The sequence below is a fragment of the Leptosomus discolor genome, chromosome 1 (assembly GCF_034619465.1).
Source record: "Leptosomus discolor isolate bLepDis1 chromosome 1, bLepDis1.hap2, whole genome shotgun sequence".
Classification (NCBI taxonomy): Eukaryota; Metazoa; Chordata; class Aves; order Leptosomiformes; family Leptosomidae; genus Leptosomus; species Leptosomus discolor.
This window is the reverse complement of record NC_141391.1, coordinates 157669260-157690642: the sequence shown is the minus strand read 5'-3', so window position 1 is coordinate 157690642 and position 21383 is coordinate 157669260. Positions and strand designations below refer to the sequence as shown.

General features: G+C 41.8%; 1 protein-coding gene across 1 annotated transcript in view; it reads right to left on the bottom strand.

Moving 5' to 3' along the window:
• Positions 1–17937, bottom strand: part of STAB2 (stabilin 2) — an 87430-nt gene extending 69493 nt beyond the window's left edge. The window contains exons 1-9 of the mRNA XM_086468242.1: positions 17854–17937; positions 12250–12383; positions 11298–11413; positions 7200–7285; positions 6292–6361; positions 3812–3907; positions 3383–3508; positions 1262–1458; positions 83–216 (exon numbers count right to left, since the gene is read on the bottom strand). Of these exons, the coding sequence (XP_086324368.1) occupies positions 83–216; positions 1262–1458; positions 3383–3508; positions 3812–3907; positions 6292–6361; positions 7200–7285; positions 11298–11413; positions 12250–12383; positions 17854–17937 (1043 nt within the window). The remainder of the gene's footprint in view (positions 1–82; positions 217–1261; positions 1459–3382; positions 3509–3811; positions 3908–6291; positions 6362–7199; positions 7286–11297; positions 11414–12249; positions 12384–17853) is intronic.
• Positions 17938–21383: the final 3446 nt, after the last annotated feature.

Below are 21383 nucleotides of genomic sequence, written 5' to 3'. Positions count from 1 at the left end.
CACTGGATATGTTTTAGCAGCTGGTTTACTAGGGGGAGGAGGGAGAAACTGCGTGAAAGCTTTAATAAGGAAAAAGACTCACATAATCTGTCCAGGTGCAACCATTGAGCATTTAGCTTTTTTATGGCAGGTGTTGTTTGTTTCACAGATGTCTGTCATGCTGCATCCTTTCCCAGGTACAAAGTTTGTGTAATGCTCCTTGCATTCACAGTGGGACTAAATCAGAAGGATGGGAGAAGGTAGAGAAAAATTAGACATGCACAAATTGTGGATTTCAGCATACTTCTGGAACTAGGGTTTAAAGACAGTGAGGCTTAGTTAATCATATGGTGAATTTAGATGCAAGTATAAAGCTTATCCATATTTACACAACTGTCTTCTAGGTTATATCTACTACTGACTCTCAGATAAATTTCCTTCAGATAAAGCCCTATAGGTTAACTTCTGTAACCAGAGTACCTTTAAAATCAGTGTGTATAAGTCAAATTTTTTTACCTCTGTTCCCACAGCCCTCTGCCTCCCAAAACAAGTGCCAAAGCATACTACTAATGAACGAGGTTGTACGCACCAGCCTGTGTGTGCCAGCCACATGCAGCTCACTGAGACACCCCTGAGAGGAGCAACTGAAATGACTGTGAACTGCCGGACAACCCAGGGTGACTGAGCCCCTTTCTGGCTCTTCAGGGTATTTGGGTGAAACAGGCATGGTCTTCTGAAGTCTTGCTTTCTTGATGGTGGGAGTTTTACACACAGAAATCTGAATCAGTTCCCAACACTGTGAATAACATGGAGCCTTTATACAGTGCCTTTCATTGGTTGTCTCAGAGACCCAGATTACTTCTTTCCTAAATACACTAACTTTAGGTGTGTATCTGTGGTAGATGTGTATCTGTGGTACGTGTGTAAGGAGGCTACTGGCCCTATCAGCCCCCTGTGGTCAGATAGACAAAATTTTTCTTGGAGAAGATTAATTTCAGTGCCTCTGTTTTAGGGAGGCAAATCCGAACCAAAATATTACAGGAAAAAAGAACACTATTGCCATTCCAGTTTTCACAGGGGGAAACATGATATAGATACATTGAGAAGGGAGGTAAAAGGAGTCACTCCTGATCAACGGCAGGGCTTATGCCAAAGCTAGAAGTAGATCTTGGTCTCCCTTAGGCCTGTTCCTGTACCCTCATGGCTCTTTTTGGAAAGAAAGCATTATTTCGTCTTAGGCAGTTGACATAGGAAATATCTGGGGCACTCATTCAACACTAACCTTTCCTGGACCGTCATATATGCAAAGGGTGGACTGTGCAGGGCAATTCCCGTATGTTGCTTGGCAAGGGTCTATGGGTAAGCAGACTTGACCATCCCCTCTGTAACCTTCTCGACACGTACATTTGTGCTGATTTGGTCCGAGGTAAATGCAGTTGGCATTAGGATCGCAGACTGTTTCAGAGCATGGGTTGATAGCTTACGAAAAAAGAAGTGAAGTAAATGAATTATTGCTCGTGTTTACCAAATTGAAGGCAAGAATTTGCCAGAGCACCTCCATGCCAAACAAAGCCCGTGTAGACTAAACTACTCATAACAGCCAAGTCTGAAGTACTGTGGCGGCATGAAGACAGAAGGGAGGAATGTGTTTATGCTAACGTAGCAACCAATTGTTTGCTTTTGAACAGAAATGATCTCTTAACTTGGCAAATTGAGTTATAAACAGATTAAAACATGTAATGTGCTCATTAAAATATCACAACTATTTCCTTGTTCTGTGGTGGATTTTAACTAGAGAAGGTCAGGTAGGTGATATGAGCTCTGTACAAGCTTTAAATGTGTGTTAGATCAGTTGGAAAATATTTCTCAATACAATAGGCCTTCGCTGTTTTCTTTCCTGTAATTAAACAATATAATGTCATCTGTTCAACTACACAGAAAACTGGTCGACAATACTTTAGCTGAGTCTTTCACGCTGCTGTAGTTTCAGGACTGGAAGCTCCCTAGTTATTTCTATAAGCCATTTTTTTTGAGGCAACCGCATTGTATGTTTTTGTTCAAAATCCAGCAGTGCTTGAAGACCATCATCTCACACCTTTGTGTCTAGCTTAGGGTATGGTCAAGCACACATTTTAGCTAGAAGGTGACAGGCCCCAGACACCTAAAAAGATGGTGCTGCTCACTGTCTTCCCCTCTCCTTCTCCCTTTCTTCCCCCTCAGCTGTGACTGAGAGAGCTGGCAAATGCTCAGCTTCATTCTTTCAAGCTTTCTCTTCTGTTCTGGTATGAAACCATGCACACACGTGCATTCATGTGCTCAAATTGACCATAAGCAATGTTACCTCCAAGCTGACTCTGGGGCAGCAACTGCTATCCTCACGTACTTAGCTGCCCTGGAGCTGCTTGTCCTCTGCTTCTCAGCCAGTCCAATATAAAACACACTGGCTTAAGCCACAGGTGACCACATTATCTAAAGACACTGGGACAGAGTATCAGCATCCATGCAGGCTGCATCAATTCAAACCCCAAAAGAGGTAGGGATACTATCACCCTCCTGCTTTGCTGGTCGCTGCAATTTCTTTGTGTCTTGCTCATCCATGCTGCTTACTAGAAGAACCTCACATTCCCTGAGGAATGACTTTCTGATGTCTTGGATGGTGTTCAGGCCCATTCAGTGAGGCTGACACCATAGTTAGGACCATGAGGATTGAATGTAAATATTCCCAGACAGGATAAGAAGTATTGTATTTGTGGCCTGATCCAAGCCAACATTTATTAAATAGTGCTTCCAGCATCAGACACAACCATTTTCTTCACTGCAGTTGGTCTATAAGGAAGAGCTGGTGCTGTAGGACATAATTTAAGTAAAGAAAAGAAAGTCTGGACTCTTGTAGTACACTTAATTTGAACATTCAATGGCAAGTTGAGAAGTCTTCATGGAAAATAGGAAAGTTAAAATGAGCTTTACTTGTCTGTGGAGTTTATGCTTAGCAGTGAAGCTGAGCTGCCACATGATGGATATTCAATAAATATAAGCCCTTGGTAGCAGCTGTTGATTAGAAACTATGGGGTTAAACTTTAGGAAGTAGAAGGACGTGATAGGAGTGGATTTGTAAGCACTGATGACCCAGTATCCACACTATGTATTTCAAGGGGTTTTACTAGCTTTAGTCTGGTCATATGGACTGAAGCTTGTTAGCAATTTGACTGATGTGCTTCCGAAGAACTTTTTAGGGTTTAGTTTCATCCTGAAGGAATCTAGTTTGTGCACACGAGACTGCTTTGGGATATGAACTTGAGAATGATTAGATGGTGAGATTTTGTTCAAAAGTGCACTCAATATCTGAACTATAATACTAATGATGTTGTATACAAAGAACTCGGTGGACATGAAAATTACTCACGTTCACATTGTGTACCATCGCCATGGTAGTTGGGCAGACACGTGCATTGCAGTTGTCTTCCATCCTCGCCTGAGGTAGTACATCTGGAGTTTGCAGGGCACTGCAAGTCCTCGCATTCAGCTATTGCTGAGACACAGAGGGTAATAGGTTAAGCTGCATCTGCATACTGTGCTGGGAGGCATTGTGACCTGCGATATACTAGTTCAAAGTATTCCTGACATAGGGACCATCAATCCCATTGCTACCATCATTTTTCCAGCGACTGAAGTGGTGATGATGGTTATGAGAGCTCACACACAGTGTTTGAGGTTTGGTGTATGTTTAGTTGCTCTAGTGTGACTGACCTGAGACTAATTTTACATTTGCCCTTTCCAACTCTAACTGTATCAGAGCTCTTGAATATATCTTACACAGAAAACATCTACTTACGCTGATCACAGCTGAGCCCTTTGTATCCAGACAAGCAAGTGCATCTTCCATCCCCTGTAATTCCACTGTTGCATATTCCATGAACGCAGTCACAAACTATATGGAGAGATGAGTTGGCTTTACTGAATAATAATGGTGTGCAGAAAGACATTGCTAGTGGTTACAGGCAGCAAATAGTATCCTGGCCAACAGCTTGGGCCAAACCAAGCTTTAACCTGAGTTCCTGAATTTACAGGCTTCCTTTGACAAGAAGATCAATACCCTCAGTTGCATATGTCAGTAAATAACATACTGATTTTTGCAAGCTATTAATAGCCTGGGACCTGAAAATCTTCAGGACAAGAATTATAAACTGACTGGTTGCTAATACCATAAAATCTTGTAAAATTTGATATACAGTCTTGAGCCAAAATGGAATATAATGTGTAACAGAGACCATTCTTATAACTGTTAACAAATTGCTCGTTTTTGCTTCAATTCTGTTTGTCTCGCTCAAACACCTCCAGAAGAGACGAATTTTGCGACCTTTTTTTTCCCTAAACAGAATTTATTTAGTTAAAAGAATGATTAATCACTGTGCAGGTCTCAGGCTTTTTTCTGGTCCTGTTCCTATATTCTGTCACTTCTGCTTATAAACCTTGTCACAATATATATCCAAGATGCTGTATTCAGAGTCGAGGCGACTATGAGACCCTTTTATGAGTGGTTTTTGAAGCCTTAAGCATACTTAAAAAGCTTTATAGTTATAAATGTTTCGGTTATGGTAATGATGTTTTTTAAAAAGGACCTTTATAGTTACACTTGGAAATGCCTTTAAGATGTACAGAATTGTATTTGTGACTTCAGGTTTAAGCTGCAGTGATGTAGCGTATCCTCTTCCTTGTGTTCATGCACATCACCTACACTAATTAATTACTAACATTCTGCCTATGTTAGTAGTCCTAATATAAAAACCAGGAATGTCTAACATACTGCTGAAAAGCAGTTAGTCACAAATGCACAGTATTTATAGATGCTTAGAAAACTTGGAGGAGCTCAAATATCTGAAAGCTGAAGTGCAAAATGATGCTTTAATTAATATTAAATTAATATATTATAATAAAATTAACAATATCAGTTGAGTCCTCTGGTAGCTTCTTGGAAAATAATTGCATTTACAATATTGAATTCACTCAAGTACCCTGTTTTCATGAAAATGTTGGCTCAGTTACATTTCTGTGTATCAACACTGGCATCCAGTGGACAGCTGATGGAAAAAGGGCCTTTGAGTCAGCAGTCGTGTAGAATTAGTGCAGAAAGGTCAACACAGGTTATTTAAATTAAGGCCATTTGTAACTCTCTTTAGAAGTAACTTTATGTAGATCTTGAGGGAACAAAAAGAGTTTTACTTAGAGATAAACAACTATTATCACTTAAGAAAGAGACATTTCTTAATGTTATTTTTCAGGCAGTATTCTGTTTTTTTTGGTTTAATGTTCAGCAGGGATTAGGAAGGTGAGTAACATACTAGAAATCCTTAAGAAACAGGAAAAACTGGAAAGTATCACACAAATATATACACTTGTGATATATATACGTTTTCAATAGTGCACGTAGCTCTGATCCCTCCCTCAATGACCCGCTTCTCCTAATAGAATTATGGCAAATCAATGAAATAATTTACCAGCCAAAGACTTTTTTCCACACTTTTGACTGAATTATGGAGCTCTGTGACACAGAATACTGGACTCACAGACAAAGTAGATAATTTATGGAGGATGGATCCCGGAGGAGCCTTTAAACACTACAATTTGAATGCAATCTCTGGTTGCTTCAATTCTTTCCCTAGATATCAACTATTGGCTTCCACTGTGTGATGCTAGATTAGAAGGACCTTTGGCCTGACTCAAAATGGCCTTTTTTAAGACTTAAATACCACTTGAATATTTCATGCCTTAATACAGATGGTCCTTATTATTTGCTACTTAATACAGTTTGTAGATGTATTTATAAACCATACCAAAACACTGTAAGCCACTACAAATTATGCATTTGATACGTTCCCACCCAGTATTTTAAGTATCATAACAATCTCCCATATTCAGGTCAAATAAATGCAAATCCATAATCTAAGGTGAAAAGCGGATAACTTGATAACTGGCTAACAGGGAGGCATACCTGCAGGAACACACAGATGATCCTGATTCCTAATTTATTTGACTGTTGGCTATAACAAAGATATTTAAGACAAGACCAAAGATATTTTTGTAGCACTGCACTGAGAGTGTTTTCTGTACAGTTCTGAGTTGAATCCAGCTCCAATGCGAAAGAAGAACTAAGTAGCTGCCTATCTTCTTTCCCTGTTGTGTTCCCTGAAGCAGACAGCAGCTCTTGATGGGAAGCCCTTAGACACTCTACCCATTTCACTGTGATTACTTAGTGTCTGAATACAGCTTTCATTCACCTTCTTTTCCCCATTTCAGTAGAGAGCTCAAACTTACCTGATGTGCAGTGAGGACCAAATAAATTATCTTCAGCACATTTTTCACAGGCTGTCCCACCAAACCCTTTCTGTGAATTACAGAATGGAAATCAAAACTTAAGTTTCTCATCTGTCTCTATACAGATAGATATATGCTTAGCAGCCTGAAAACAGCATCTTTAGCTGCCAAAAGAAAATAACACGAAAGGTTCAATCAGCAAATCAGAAATGACTACTGCAATCTAGAAATCATTGTCTTTTGAATGATTTTTCCCCCCCTCTCTGCCTTTTTTAGAAATAGTTTTTGAATCTTACACTTCGAATCAGATGTTCTGAATATCAAGTTAACAATAAAGAACAGTAATCAAGCCTAAGGCCCAAATCATTCTTACAATTGTTAGGTTGTATTTTTTGACTAATTCTCACCCTGTCTCTTTTTACACGTTCCCAGCTGTGCTTTTGATGTAATGGAAAGATTAACCAGTAGAGGGGGAGGTAGAAAGATTAATGTATGGTTTGAGGAGGTTTTTTAATCTTTTTGGATGAAGTTACTAAGCACTGCATGTCGCACTCTCAGCAGAGGAACACTGTATTCAGAGTATGGTCCCAAGTATAAGTACTTTCTAATTAGGGCAAAAAGTCGTAAGTAACAGCACACTTTAAAAAATGGAGGAACTCAAACCACCTGTTTCAGGAAGGCAAGATGGAAAATCTTTTAAACAATTTCACCCAAACATGCTCAAGTCTGTAGAAATAGTGTGAAGATTAGTGCAACCCAAGCTAAAAATGAACTCCAAGCGGATCAACTCTGCTGTTTCTGAAATACTTTCTTTTAATGTCTGTATACAATGGAATGTGCATTTTTTTCTTAGCAGAGCTTGCATGCTATTGTTATATTTTTTTTTTTGTATAAGAGAAAGGACGTACCTGACAAGTGCATGTTCCATCCCCATTTATACCCTGGGAGCAGCGTCCTCTCCTATTGCATGGTGTCGCAGCTCCTCCTGGACACGCTAGAAATGACAATATTTAAGCCATCAGTCAGCTCGCTCTGACCCTTATGCTCCCCTTGCACATTAGAGGTGACAACCTCAGAGGCTGCAGGGTTTGGGGCCAAACAGGGAACTTGAGTAATGGCTGCTGTTTTGCAGCTGCCTGAATCTCTTGGCTAGAATCTCAGCTTCAGCAGAAACCATCACCCTCTCTAGTCTGGGAACTTAAGCTAGTGGCTTGCACAGAAGCATTGCACAAAAATAGTTTTCTTACTCTAAAGTACCCTATTGATTTTTTCCCCTGCTGATCTACCTTTGTTTGCAGACACTCTAAACTGGTAGGTTTTTTGGTAGAGGTGGAGTTTGCCTGACCACTTCTTGCATATGGTAATAGAACTCTGATTGGTTGAAAATTTGCTGTCAGAATTGCATTTGATGCTAAGTTAGGGTTTAAATAAGCTTTTTTCGTTTCCCCACAAATTGCATTTGGTTTATGTGGAAAGTTTTTCCTTTTCCTCCCATAAGACTGTGATATTTGACTCAAATGATCTTGGAAATTTAAATTTGGGTATCTCGTAGCACATTTCTGTCCAATGGGCTGTGGTCACTAGTAAAACTTGTGTGCCAAAATGTGCTATACTCTTCAGATCCTCTGGTGCTAAACCCCATGATTATAGGTGGTGGTACAGCAGGTGGGACAGAGTCTGACCAAAAACCCCAGCCAGCAGGAGAGGATAAGAAACAACAACTGCATTTCCAAATCAAACTAGTTTAATTTTTGGATGAAACTTTTCAATATTCAAATTTTTACTGAAGGTTGCCTATAGGAAATGCATATTACAGTAATTTTTAGTCAGATTGTTCTGTCAGGTATTTTCCCCTGTAGAGATATCCTTATTTTTTATAGTTGTGCAGCCTCTCGGTGGAAATGATTTATTAACTCCCTTCCATAAGCCTTTCCTTCCCTAATTTGAGTTTCCATTAGGTACCATAATCATGATGCAGGTGGTATCTAAATGTATCAAACTCCTACTGCCCTCACAGGTTCTCTGTTGTACCTTACTTCTAGATTTATTGCTTGTAAAGAGTCTTTGTTCTGTGTGGGTGGAAATGGGCAGCACTGGATTTATGATCCCACTAAGCAACTTAATCCTGATTTAGAGTGTTTAAGTGATGCGGAAGTTTTCATGAAAACGAACTCGATTTGGACAGTGATGAGCAAATAAGTGGATGTGTATACGCATACACCTAATTTTAGTGATGACTTTGGCTTTATACCAGTCTGTTACTACTTCTTAATTTATTCCTTGATGATGAATCTGTGAGGTCTGTTGGATCTGAGCAAGCTTCTTGTGAAAAACCAATAAATTTAAAGGTGAAAATTTCAGTGCAGTTATTCTTATATGTGCTTAAATAAAAAGATTATTAAGAATTGAGATGAAATAACCAGAAATGAGGCAAAGTAATAAATACATATACTTTAATCTTTAAAGTCGCTTTTAGCGAATCTTGTTGTCTGGCTACCATGCGATAGCTAAATCTCATCTTTAGGACTGACATGGATGCAAACTGTTTAATGTTTGCCCTGAATGGAAACAATTTTACCTGCACTGATGCTTTTAATGAATGTGCAAACACAGAGAAAACAACTCTGATTTTAAGGTATAATTTCTAGGAAAGGATACCTTGAGATTGCTGGCAGGAGAGTATTTTTGTAGTTGCCATTCATTACACTTCTGCTTGTCTTCACTACATTTTGTCTCTTGTTTTGATACCACCACCAAGGCACAGCTTTATCAGAAGTTTACCAAATCACCGTATTGTTGTAGGAGTTTGGTCAGACAGATAAAGCGCTTCCCCCCGGCTGGCAGGGCTGCAAGAGGCAGTGCTGGGACACTGGAGTGGTGCTGGCAGAGTCACCTGCTGCCACCCCAGTGCTGGGGAGAAGCAAGACCTTTGCTTTGTTGAAGACATTTTTTAAAAAGCAGTAAGAAAGAAATGCTTCTGCTTAGCTTTTACAGCTGTCAGAGTATGAAGGCTGAATCTTTATATCTAGGCCAAAAGAGCTTAAATCTATCAGCTTTTTTGCCTCATAGAGTTTAATTCAGCAGTTCCCAAGTGTTTTTAAATGCAGCCTCTTGGATTACTTCACTTGACTCCTTGGAGGCTGAAGCAGTGGGTAGAACTTGTAAAGAAGATGCGTTTTAGACATGTAATTTTACAGAATTAGGTTTAAAATCTTTCCTCTTGGCCTTTTTTCCCTTCCTTTTCATTTTTTTTCTTTGTTATTCTTATAGTCCTTTCTACTCAATTGCCCATACTGTGCACCTTTCCATTTGTACCCAGGCTTTTCTTTGGAGCCACGCAAATATTTGCCCAGAGCTGGGGTAGCGAGTAGCTCCCACTGAAGCCCATCAGTTACACACATGGGACATCTGAGCTCCACCAGCTGTGGTATCTGTGGTCAGATGATACGGGCAGTGTTAAAAGTCTGTGCTGTTTTCCCCTGGACCTTTCCTTCCCCGTACTTTTCCCCTTCTCCTTGACACCTTTTCACAGAGGGATGGGTGTGCAGCTGGTTGATTTGGGCACTTTATGAGGAGGCAAGGGAACAAAACATCTTTCATTCACACTGTGTGTTTTAGCACGCGTTATCGTTTAAGGAAGCCAGAATGCTATCTAAGACCTAATTTTGTCATTGCCATCAGATGCTAAATGTGAAGTAAAGCCCTAGTCAGGGATTTTTCTCTGATCTCAGGAAAGACTGTCTTTCCTCCGAACATTTCAAGGAGTGACTTATGCTCTTAAAGAGACTGCGATAATGCAAAGAACTATTTTCTTCCTCCAAATGACAGCAGAAACAATGCTGAGACCTTGATTCTTTCCTTTTCTGGGCCAGGAAGTTTGTCCAAAGGAAGAGAAAGCTTCCTTGGCCCTGCAGCCTTCTGCTTGTAGTGGTACGGACAGAGCTCTGGCTCAGGGGCAGTGAGCTCTCCCACTCTCTAGAAACACTGATGCTCCTTGCGTGGCCTCCCAGAGCACCCACCCTAAAGTATGGAATGATGATCACACGTAGTGGTCCCTTCCTCCGACCAGGCACTTAGGCTGTGTTTGGTGGAAAGATGGTAACTCAGCACACAAGTGGTGATCTTCAGAAGAAGATATGATCACACGCTACATACTCAGCTATTTGCCTGTCTTTTCTATAGAAGTAGCTATAAGTTGGGATTTGACTGTTTTGCTTTAGTAGATAAATGACTGGTGTTTAAATCATATCTTCGGCTAAAATGATTTGTTTTTAATCTATTTTGTGGACAAAAGGACTTCACGGGCATTGAACCAGACCTTGACCCCATTAACTAAAGGAGGAAATGCTCTGGCTGGGCAGGGAAACTTCCTCTGTGGGTCTTGATGCCCACCTCAGTAGCCTGAGATTTGATGCACTTGTGGAGATGCTGAAAGGCTTTTCCTGAGGAAGAAGGCAGCGGGAGGAGAGGCATTCCTGATTACCTCTGCTTTAGTAATGGCTTTTAGAATTCTCTGGTGGTTCAAAAAACTTGGGGGAAAAAGCTGTTTGAATTTGAGCTGAAAAAAAAGACCCTTCCTGCACCAAAAAGTAAAGAATTAAAGAGATTTGGAATATTTTGGACTCAGATAAGGGTATTTTTGACATGAAATGAAACATTTAAATTTGGGGTTTGAAAATTTTAATTTTTTTAAATCACTGTCGGAATCCTCCTAAATGAAAAGTCATTTTGCAGGCATTGACTAAAATGATTTGTTTTGAAATTCTCAAAACCAAGGGGGTTCCTTGAGTTTTTTGATTTTTTTTCTATGAATTTTTCTGTTTAAATGAAGTTTTGAATATGTGTTTTTCTCCAAATCTTGTAAGTTTTGGCTGAAAACTGCTGTTTATTTTTACCGCTATAATAAGCTCTGAGGAGCAAACTTCTCATGGCAATAGTTTCGGAAAAGAAGAAAAATCACTGCTTTACTTCTACTCAAATTCTGTCAAAAAAAAAAAAAAGCTTACCCATGCAGTCTGGGCCCCAGTGTCCCTGGCAACACTCAGGTTGTTCAAATTCCTTCATACAATGATGCCGACATCCAGGGAAAGAAAGTGTGTGTGTTTTAATTTCTAGATAATACCTAAGGAAAAGAAGTTGGAGCTGTTTTAAAGTACTTAAAAGCCTCCTGTGGGAAAAAATGAAATTCTTAACCTCCTCTTCTCTTTTCAGTGTCAGACAAGAGCACTTTAAGCTTAGTTGTGTTGATCTCCCTTTTTTTCTTCATTAAAACATACATTGCACATCAAGGTCTAAAAAGATCCTTGGAGCTGTTTCATTTGCACGGTTTGTTTATTTATTTTCATTTCTGCAACTGAAATACAGCAGTTTTCTCTAAGTTTTGATTTGAAATAGTGTTTTAAAAATTAGTTAATATCAACGTTCTTTAAATGCCAAGTAAGCTCAAAATAGTTACATTTTCCCTAAAATACTTTCCCTAAAATACTTATTTTTTCTTCAACCTAAAAGACAAGATTTCAAATTTATTTTGAGGTATTTCTTCCTGCCCTTCACCTCCTACACCTCCCCAGTCCGGCAGTTTGAAAAAATCTGTTATAATAATACAAGATATGAATAATATATAAATATCTTTTATATGATAATATACATTTATCATAAGGTATTTACATAACATTCATATCAAGCATGGAGAATAAACAAGGAAGTGATTTTGTGATATCACTCAAAAGAAAATCTGACAGGCCATCGATAGCAGTATTTATTTTCCTCTTATACCATTTGCTGATTAACATCAAGCTTGAAGTACTCTGAGTGCAGCTTGAGTTCTGGAGTTTGTGAAGCAAATTGTAAATGCTCCTTAAGAAGGTTGCAGAGAATAGAAAATTTGTAATATGAATTAACATTTTCTAATTTATGGAGAACATTATTCATGGTGAAAAGCTCTGACAGAAACAATACCTGCAGTCCGGTATCCCAGTCCCATTGGTAATCTTGGTGTAACCAGCAGGGCACTGGGTTTCAAGGTTTAACGAGCAAGGTACACATTCAGTTTTCATTCGAATGAGCAGCTTTTGATCACATTGCTTCTTCATCTGTAATAGAAGATTAAGTGAAAAGAAGCAAAAAGTGCTGAGTTGGTTTAACTCTGCCTCCAGTGGCATTGCTGAAAAATGACACGTTTAAGTCAGCTTCTCGCTCACGGCCGCAAGCTCTACCCTGTTCAGCAGCAGCTTCCTGCTTTGAAGCTAAACTAGGTAGTAGAACATGTATGAGGGCTTTGCAATAGTCTCGTCTGCACAAAATATGTCCAACCACTGCAGGATAAACCCTTCCAAGCATCATATTCCTCCTAAGAATATCAACAAGTGCTAAGTTCAGCAGACTTAAAAGCCAGGTTACTAAGACAGGATCAGCCCGTGGAGTGCTAGTGCTGAAGTTGCCTCACAAACTCAAAGCAGGATGGAAAAAGGCAAGTGCTGGCAAGTGCCTTCTCCATTCAATGGGAAAGCTAAACATGAGGTGTGGAGGAAGTTTCTCATGGCTCTGTGCACACAGAGCACAGCACAAGCCTTTCTTCCTCTCAAAAGTGGATTTTATATTATCAGTACCACTGAATTGAGCTAAAGGACTATGGTTGGTATTTTCAAATTGGAGTGAAAGAACGATGTCCGGCTCTGCATTCAAATCTGGTGGAAGTTATGGGCCTGACCCCAGCAGAGCACACTGAGAAGAACAGCCTTCTCTTTTTTTACTTGCAGAAAGCCACGGAAGGAACCAGCCCAGCTTGGGAAACCTGGCCATATTTTGGCTCAAATGCCAAGTGATTGTGCCCTTTACTGTGGGGGTCCCAGTTTCAAGAATGCAAATCTGACAAATAACTTGAAAAGGCGGTAGAAAGGAGAAAAGTCTTAGTACATTGTCACAGCAGTGATGTTGTAGACTGTGGTTATAGAAATCATAGATTTGAAAATAACCATATACTAAAACTAGCGTCTGTTTCCTACTATGGAAAGAGTCAACCTATTTTAAAGCAAAAAGTCTTTGCTGAACTCCATCTAATGTTGGCTTCATCTTCATTCTTCCTGGTGAGTATTTGTAGAAGTAAGTTCATAATTCACAAACGGTGAGAAACGATCTGATACAAAATATGTTCTTTAAAAACCAACAAAAAGTGATAAATGAAATCATCATTCTTAGAGAGGAAGTACTGTGAAGTGTTCCATTTTCTGTTCCAAGATAAACACTTATCCACTGTTCTTTAAGTATGGACCCATTTAAGTGATCTTAACTCACTCAGGCGATATTGACCATGAGAGACTTCCTATCTGGCACAATAGAATAGAAATTAACTCTCTGAATGGGATTTCAATTAAGCAGTTGAGTAGTTAATTAAGGCAATGTCTGAATCATTACCAGGCCAAAAACTGTACCTGCCCACTGTGTGTGTGTATGCGTGTGTATATGTATGTAGGTGTCAGTTTCAGCAGCATCCTCCATTTGAAAATATTTATATATATATTAATAGTTGTCTGTGGTTGTTATAAGTAGTTTCCTAGATTGTAAAGCCAGGAGGACAATTATACCAGCATGATTGTAATGGGTTTGCATGGCAAGGTTTTGGTAGCAGGGGGGTTACAGGGGTGGCTTCTGTGAGAAGCTGCTAGAAGTTTCCCCTATATCTGATACAGCCAATGCCAGCTGGCTTTAAGACAGACCCACCACTGGCCAAGGCCGAGCCAATCAGCGACGGTGGTAGCGCCTCTGGGATAACGTGTTTGAGAAAGGGAAAAAGTTGTTGCGGAGCAGCAATTGCAGCGAGAGAGAGGAGTGAGAACATGCAAGAGGAACATTTTCTGCAGACACCAAGGTCAGTGAAAAACAAGGGGAGGAGATGCTCCAGGCACCAGAGCAGCGATTCCCCTGCAGCCTGTGGTGAAGACCATGGTGAGGCAGGCTGTCCCCCTGCAGCCCATGGGCGGTGGAGGAGATGACTGCCTATACCCCATGGAGGACCCCACGTGAGACTGGAAGGATGTCTGAAGGAAGCTGTGACCCCGTGGGAAGCCTGCATCAGAGCAGGTTCCTGGCAGAACCTGTGGCCTGTGGAGAGAGAGAAGCCCAACTGGAGCAGGTTTGCTACTAGTGACCACATGGGGGGGGGGGGGAACCATGCTGGAGCATTCCGTTCCTGAAGAGCTGCACCCCATGAAGGAGACCCACACTGGAGCAGATCATGAAGAACTGTAGCCTGTGGGAAAGACTCACACTGGAGAATTCATAGAGGACTGTCTCCTGCGAGAAGGGACGCCACACTGGAGCAGGGGAAGCATGTGAGGAGTCCTCCCCCTGAGGAGGAAGGAGTGGCATAAAACTGTGTGATGAACTGACACCAACCTCCATTCCCTGTCCCCCTGTGCCGCTTGGGGGGAGGAGGGAGAGAAATCGGGAACAAAGTTAAGCCCTGGAAAGAAGGGAGGGTTGGGGGGAAGGTGTTTTAAGATTTGGTTTTATTTCTCAGTACTCCTTTCTCAGTTAATTGGCAATAAATTACATTTTTCCCAAGCTGAGTCTGTTTTGCCCATGACGGTAAATGCTGAGTGATCTCCCTGTGCTTATCTCAACCCACAAGCCTGTTGTTATATTTTTCACTCCTCTGTCCAGTTGAGGATGGGGAGAGTGATAGAGTGGCTTTGGTGGGCACCTGGCATCCAGCCAGGGTCAAAGCACCACAATGATACAGGATAATGGAACTTCTTGCATGCTTCTTGAACAAGAAGATCTTTTGGAAAGCATTCATTTGATTTGGAAATGGTCAGTTGTGGAGAAACAAGCCGTAGTATGTTGCTTCTGTTGTAATTTGTCTGTGGTGGTTTTGCTTCATTCTCCAGCCGTTGCTCTTTTGTAGCTTGCACAGCAGGTAGGAATCTTTCTGTTACAGAGTTTACTCCTCCCTTCCTATAAACACTTACTGTCTGAGATCAAAGCACATTTTTTTTATGCACCTAAATAATTAGTATTTCTTTGATTCTCTACTATGGCTTCTGTTTCCCAGTCCTTGAGATCTCCCAGCTTTTCCTCTGGAGCTTGCCCAGTTTGCCAGTAGCCCACCTGATGATCAGCAGTCAGACACAGGCTGTCTGGGCAACTCCTGTGCACGTGAATGGGACCTGCGCACTCCCCCTGCAAGGTCTTCTCTTGGCAAACTGGCCGTTAACCCTTTGTGTAGCAGCATCATAGCAGGAGCTTCAGGTCATTCGCTATGCAGGGTGTATTCGAAGCCACCATTTCCAAGAATGGAGCCCATTGCAGTGCTGTTATGTGTTGCTCAATGGATATCCTCCAGTATTTATGCCCAGGGATTCCCAAACAATGTATGTGCAAACGCAGCCCTGTGCTGTCCAGGTGGTACTGGACCTTCTGGGCACGTGTGGGATGTTGCAGCTTCTTTGCAGAAGCTCGTGGTTGGCTTGGGTGGGTACACTGGCACCTTGGGCAGGATTTCTACATGTGCCACAGCCTTGTTAGTCCTGGATGAAGCCCTCATCCCACACATTTCTCCCCTTGTTATTTATCCTTCCTTCAGTGTTTGTGATAGCAGCACATTTCAGTAGTGAAGATTGCGGGGATGTATCACAGGCACTGATAAGGAGATTAAGTTTCATAAGCTCTGAAGGACTCTCCTTGATAGGTATCACCCAGTTACATGCACATTTCCACACCTACTTAGTTGTCAAATTTTAGTCTTTTAAAATATACTGTTGAAAACGGATTTGGGTAATATTCAAGGATTTGGGTAGTGAAACCTCTTACTCTTGTGCAGATGCATTTCAGGCATCTTTGAAATAAAGAAGAGACCTTTTTCCAGATATGGGTATAATGTGGATGCAGCTTGATGAGACAGCTGGGAAAGCAGTGGTGAGCAGTGCCGTGCTGGGAGGACTGACCAGCCTCCCTGCCCTCTTGGCAGAGTCAGGCGCTAGTGGGGCACTGGGTTGATTCAGCTATTTGGGCTTCAGGTCTAAGGTGGCTCCCACAAACTCAAACCAGCGCATATCTGCACCTTGCTTCCCATCCAAAACCACCTCACGAGGCACCAACACGAGGGGGCTTGAACACTTCAGGCCTTTCAAAACCGTGATGCCCAGCACCAGTGCAACCACCTTACTGGACCATCCTTAATGAGAGACGATGCATGCACCAGAGCAAGAACCAACACAGCACAAATGCGCAGTTGGGGCACCTTAACTGCTATGAGCCTTACCACTGAGTCAAATCAGTACGGTTAGTGTTGAAGAATCATAAACTCAGGGTGTTGGCTGATTTTTATGAGTCCTTAACCAAGTATGCTACTGAAGGCCTGCTCCTTGCAGGTGCTTGAGGTACGCCATTAAGAGTCTGAGGCTGGATAAACTGCTGGGCTTGTAGGATATTTAGGTTCAGAAGAGAAAAAGCTGTTGGTAGGAGTGGCTGGAATTATCTCGTTGCAGAAGTTGTTATCAAAAATTTCATTTTTGGAACAAGAAAATTCAAAGACATTTTGAAAAGGTAAAATTTAAAGAAAAATAGGTTATACCATTTCTCTACTACCACCTATAAGAAAATACTTGTTTTAGAATGGTGGTGTTATTTCCACTTTCTCCCATTTCCTCATTTTCCCTTTTTGCTCTTAGGGAAAATGAAAGAAAGGAGATTTTTTAGTGGCTCTTTTTTAGAGACAAACAAGTTTAACACACTTTCCAGTACCTGTCTGTGCCTTTCAAAGTATTTCTCCATTTAAAACACCCAGACAAACAAAATCCTGAGTATCTTCCCACTGCCCCTGCATCTCCCTGTCCTTTTGTTTCCTCTTCAACAAGTGTTTTCTTCTCCAGAACACAGTTAATTTAAAGCCTCATGTTGAGAGGTAGTTTAAATGAGTGAATGTTTCACTGTTGAACTCCTAGTTCAGATTTGTAACCCAACAGTTTCTGCCTCTCTATGAGAAAACAGATTTTGTGGAATCCCGCAGATCCATAGGATTTGTAATGATAAATGCACCACTTCCCCAAAAGTCTACAAATCTTTTACTTAAATTTAGAACTTTGTACAATTACTTCCAATAGCTCAATTCCATAGATTATTTCCCCCCACCTATCTGGAATAGCTTTTCATCCTTGTGGTTAGTAGAGTGGATAATGTTCACTATGGAAAAATTTCTGCTTTCATCTTCTGACTTATCAGAAATTCTAATTTTTTTTTTCTTTTGATGAGTGTGTCAGCTACAGTCTTTTTACATGTTTGCCATTTTTAGAGACTTTTTCAGTGTACTTATGATGTATTCTTTGAGCCAAATATTCATGTGGAATAAACAGATGCATTTCTGTTATTTCAGAGGACTGAATTACAGAGCTCTTCGTTTATGCTTCAGTGTCATAGGCATCACTGACTGCCGAAGTGGGTTGTTCTTCTATAAGATACAGTATCTGGTAACTATTTTCTCTATAACAGTGAAGCAACCCTCACCTCTATAGTGTAATACAGACATATAATAATTCATTACTTAAATAAAAAGCTGTTTCTTACCTCATCTGGGACTTGCGATGTCAAACATGGTTTCACTGCAGCCAAAAAAGCCAAAAAGAATAAAACAACTGGATTTTTTTCCATTGTGAAGAATTTGATTTTTTTCCTTCAGAGCCCTACAGACATGAGAACTAAAATTCTGACATAAAATGGTCATTCGTTAGAGGTGCTATTTCTTCGGCATTCTTAGGCAAATAGTTTAACAGGACTCTTGTCTTCCTGAAGGAAAATGAGTGAAGGATACAGCATGCAAAGCTTGCCTTCAGGCAGGAAAAATTCCAAAACGCAGGGTATTTGCTGAAAGTTTTCACTGCAAAGCTGAATAAACCCTTCCTAACTGAATGACAGGATATCCTGACAGGGCTCTGTTCATTTATCCCTCTCTCTGAAGCTGTTGGCAGTACAAAACAAAGGACACTGAACTGTTATGATAGAAGATGTTTTCTTCTTTTAGGTGGGCATAGATAGGGGACTGGAGTAACTGCTGTGCTTGTTATTGGTACGTTTGTTCAACTGATCTAAGGCAGAGCAAAGGATCTCTGAAAGCTGGCTTATCAGCCCTAATAACATAAGGGTGGGTCCCCTGAATGTCTCCTTTGGGAGAAATACTACCAACTTTATCTCAGGAGGCCAAAGGAACATCTTCCAGCTTTGGTTAGAGGGATAAAAAGGTTCTGGTGTTTTTTGGTGGTTTTTTTTTTTTTTTTTGGTTTTGCTATTTTTGTTAAATCATTTTGTTAAATCACTTGCATATGATTAGGAGGGATGAGTAGATGGACATTTTGATTTGCCAAAAGCAAGACTGCTTCTCTTTCTTCTCAGACTTGTTCAGCTCTTTTCTAGTGCTGCTTTTTGCTGCTGCTCTGGTCAGTCTTGTAAGGACAGCCTCTCCCATGTCTTAAATACCTAATAATTTGGCTGCCTCCAGTTTTCCAGCTTCACTTTGTGCCCCTCACATTATCATTTTCAGTCATTTGAAGGCACTCCGTAAGGGTGCCTTAATACAAAGTTGTGCTTTGAAGCTAGGTTAAGTTTTTGAAGAGTCCACAGTGGCTGTAAACTTTGTGCTCTCTCCCAAATTCCTATTTGTAGTCATGACTAGATGCTGCATTCACCTTTAGACCAGAAATGTAACATTTGATGCAGCTGTAACCTATTATCTTGAACTCCGTATTGTTTTCCCAAAGAACTCGGTGGTGATACACATTTACTACAACAATTCCTCTGCTTTGGTATATGCTCTAGCTGAATACTGCAAAATTGCTGGTGGGAGATGGCAGGGCAAGATGTTTCCTGTGCACTCATCAGATCCTCTTCCTTTCTGCTATATGGCGAGGAAAGTAAACCATTTCTTGTTTATGCAGACAAGATAGCAGCAAGGGGTTGCAAATACGTGCTGACAGTATGCATGGCCTTGAGAACTGCCATTTTTCTTTTCTGAGGTCAAGGCCTTTCACGTTACTTTGGTTTTGCATACAATGTACAATCTGGCCTGGTGGAAGAAACGGCTCAAGTTTTTCTCCGAAAGAGCAGAATCCCAGCGGATCTCTTCTCCCGTGTGATGATAGCCCATGGCCACATCCCGTTCTGTGCGGGATGATTGGGAGTAAAACTCATGCTCTCTCTTCTGCAGCTGGCTGTCTGGGCAGGGTCTGTTCTGCCTGGGCAAAACACGTTGCCTGGTCCCTGCATGTGTGACGGCAGGAGCTGACAGCTTCTGCAGCAGCTCGAGGTCAGCTGGGTTTCTTGCCTGTTGCCACTTCAGGCAGCGCAGTGTTGAAAGGAGCTGTAAATCAAGCACGTCCCTTTCCTGTCCTGTAGGTTGAGATAAAAAGCGACACACATCAGCTGTCTTGTTATCTGCTTTTACCTCCCATATAGGCATTTGTGTGAGGTAAACCCTTTTTCCTTTTCCTTCCTTTGCCTTCGCGTCAGAGCGCAGTCTCCCTGTTAACTGCCATGATGACTGCGTTCTGGAGGGACTGGCCACCCTTTCCTTGTGTTGGTGATACAGATTTTCCTTGTTCATAGGGGTTAAATACAGTTTGTGCCAGGCTCTAACTATAACTCTGCCTGGCCTGGCACACAGGACAGGCGTCAAGGGGGATTTGGGGGGGAGGGAAAGTGGGTCGCCAGTGCTGGCAGGAGCCTGTGCAGGGTGGCAGCCTACCCGCTAGCTAGCCAGGGAGCTGGCACAGTGCCTTGCTGGGGAAGAGGCTGCCTCGGTGGCCTGGCCAGAGCCTGAGGTACCGGGCAGCCGCTGGCTCCAGCGCTGTTGTCTGTGCTGGTGTTGGGTGCTGCCGTGCTGGTGTTGGGTGCTGCCATTCTGTTGGCATGGGCAGCAAGCCCTGTCTGCCAGGTTTCACCCTTTGCTCTTAGAAACGTGACAGTGGTGGTCTCTCCAGGCTGGGACCCACATCCTTCTTCCCCTACTGGTGCCTGGGCCACAGAGTGCCGAGGGGTCCGCACACCCAGTGGGGATTTCACCTGTCGACGTGGTACCCTGCGCACCCCTGTGTCTGTGCTGACTTTCATCTTGGCCAGCCTCCAGCTTCTGCCCTTGACATGTTTGTATCTTGTCCTGGCTGTCCAGCCCGTGTATTTGCAGAGCTGTACTCCTCCAGCGTCATGGTGGCAAGCTATCACGTTCTCATTACCCTGCTGGTTATACAGCTCAACTGAGACCTTCATGCTCTTGCATTTCCTATTCTTACTTTTTCCTGGCTTTAGCAGGATATTTTATTTTAGCTTTGTGCTGTGCCTCTTTCTGTGTCCAGTTGGAGTGGCGGAGAGGTCTTAGGTCTCTTTGGTTCCTACAAGAGGGTGAAAATTTTGGAAGCCTTAGACGACAGATGTCAAAATACAAACGCGTCTGTGGATTTGGTCCCCTTGGATTTTTTTTTAAATAGTGTTGATATAGGTGAGGGAAGTGAGAGCAAGGAATGCGGGAGTGACAGTGACTGTGGACATGAATACACCTGAAAGCTGGGATCAGTTTGACATGGAGTAGCCCAGCCAACCCTCCCTGGGCATTTCCCAGCCACTGGGATGATCCCTGTCTCTGGTGCTAGTCGCCCTTGTACCTCTGAAAACTTTCAGGTTGCAAGCAGCCTGGAGAAAAAGATTAGTAAGAGTCATTGTGTGTGCTGTAATACTGCAAACACTATGTGCTGTGGCATACACTCGTGTGTGCCCCAGCCTTCCTCCGCTCTGCTATTGCATTCCTGGACTGGATGCTCCTACTGTAAGTAGATGTGAGCTGGTTGCCTTTTTACTTTCTGCATACGCACGCTGCCTCTCTTCTCTATTTCTGAATTGCTGAAAATGTCAACCAACCAGAGAAAATGCGATGGTTCATTTATGTAGGTGTTTTTGAAAACAGTTTTTGTGCTGCAATTTATTTCAGCGTTACAATGAGCTAGTTGTTCTTTCTCAGAGCCAGGCATCTGGCACATGAGGTCAGTTTAAAAGTGAATAAAGAACAGTGGAGATGCAGACATGATGGTTGCGGCACTCACCTTTCTCTACAC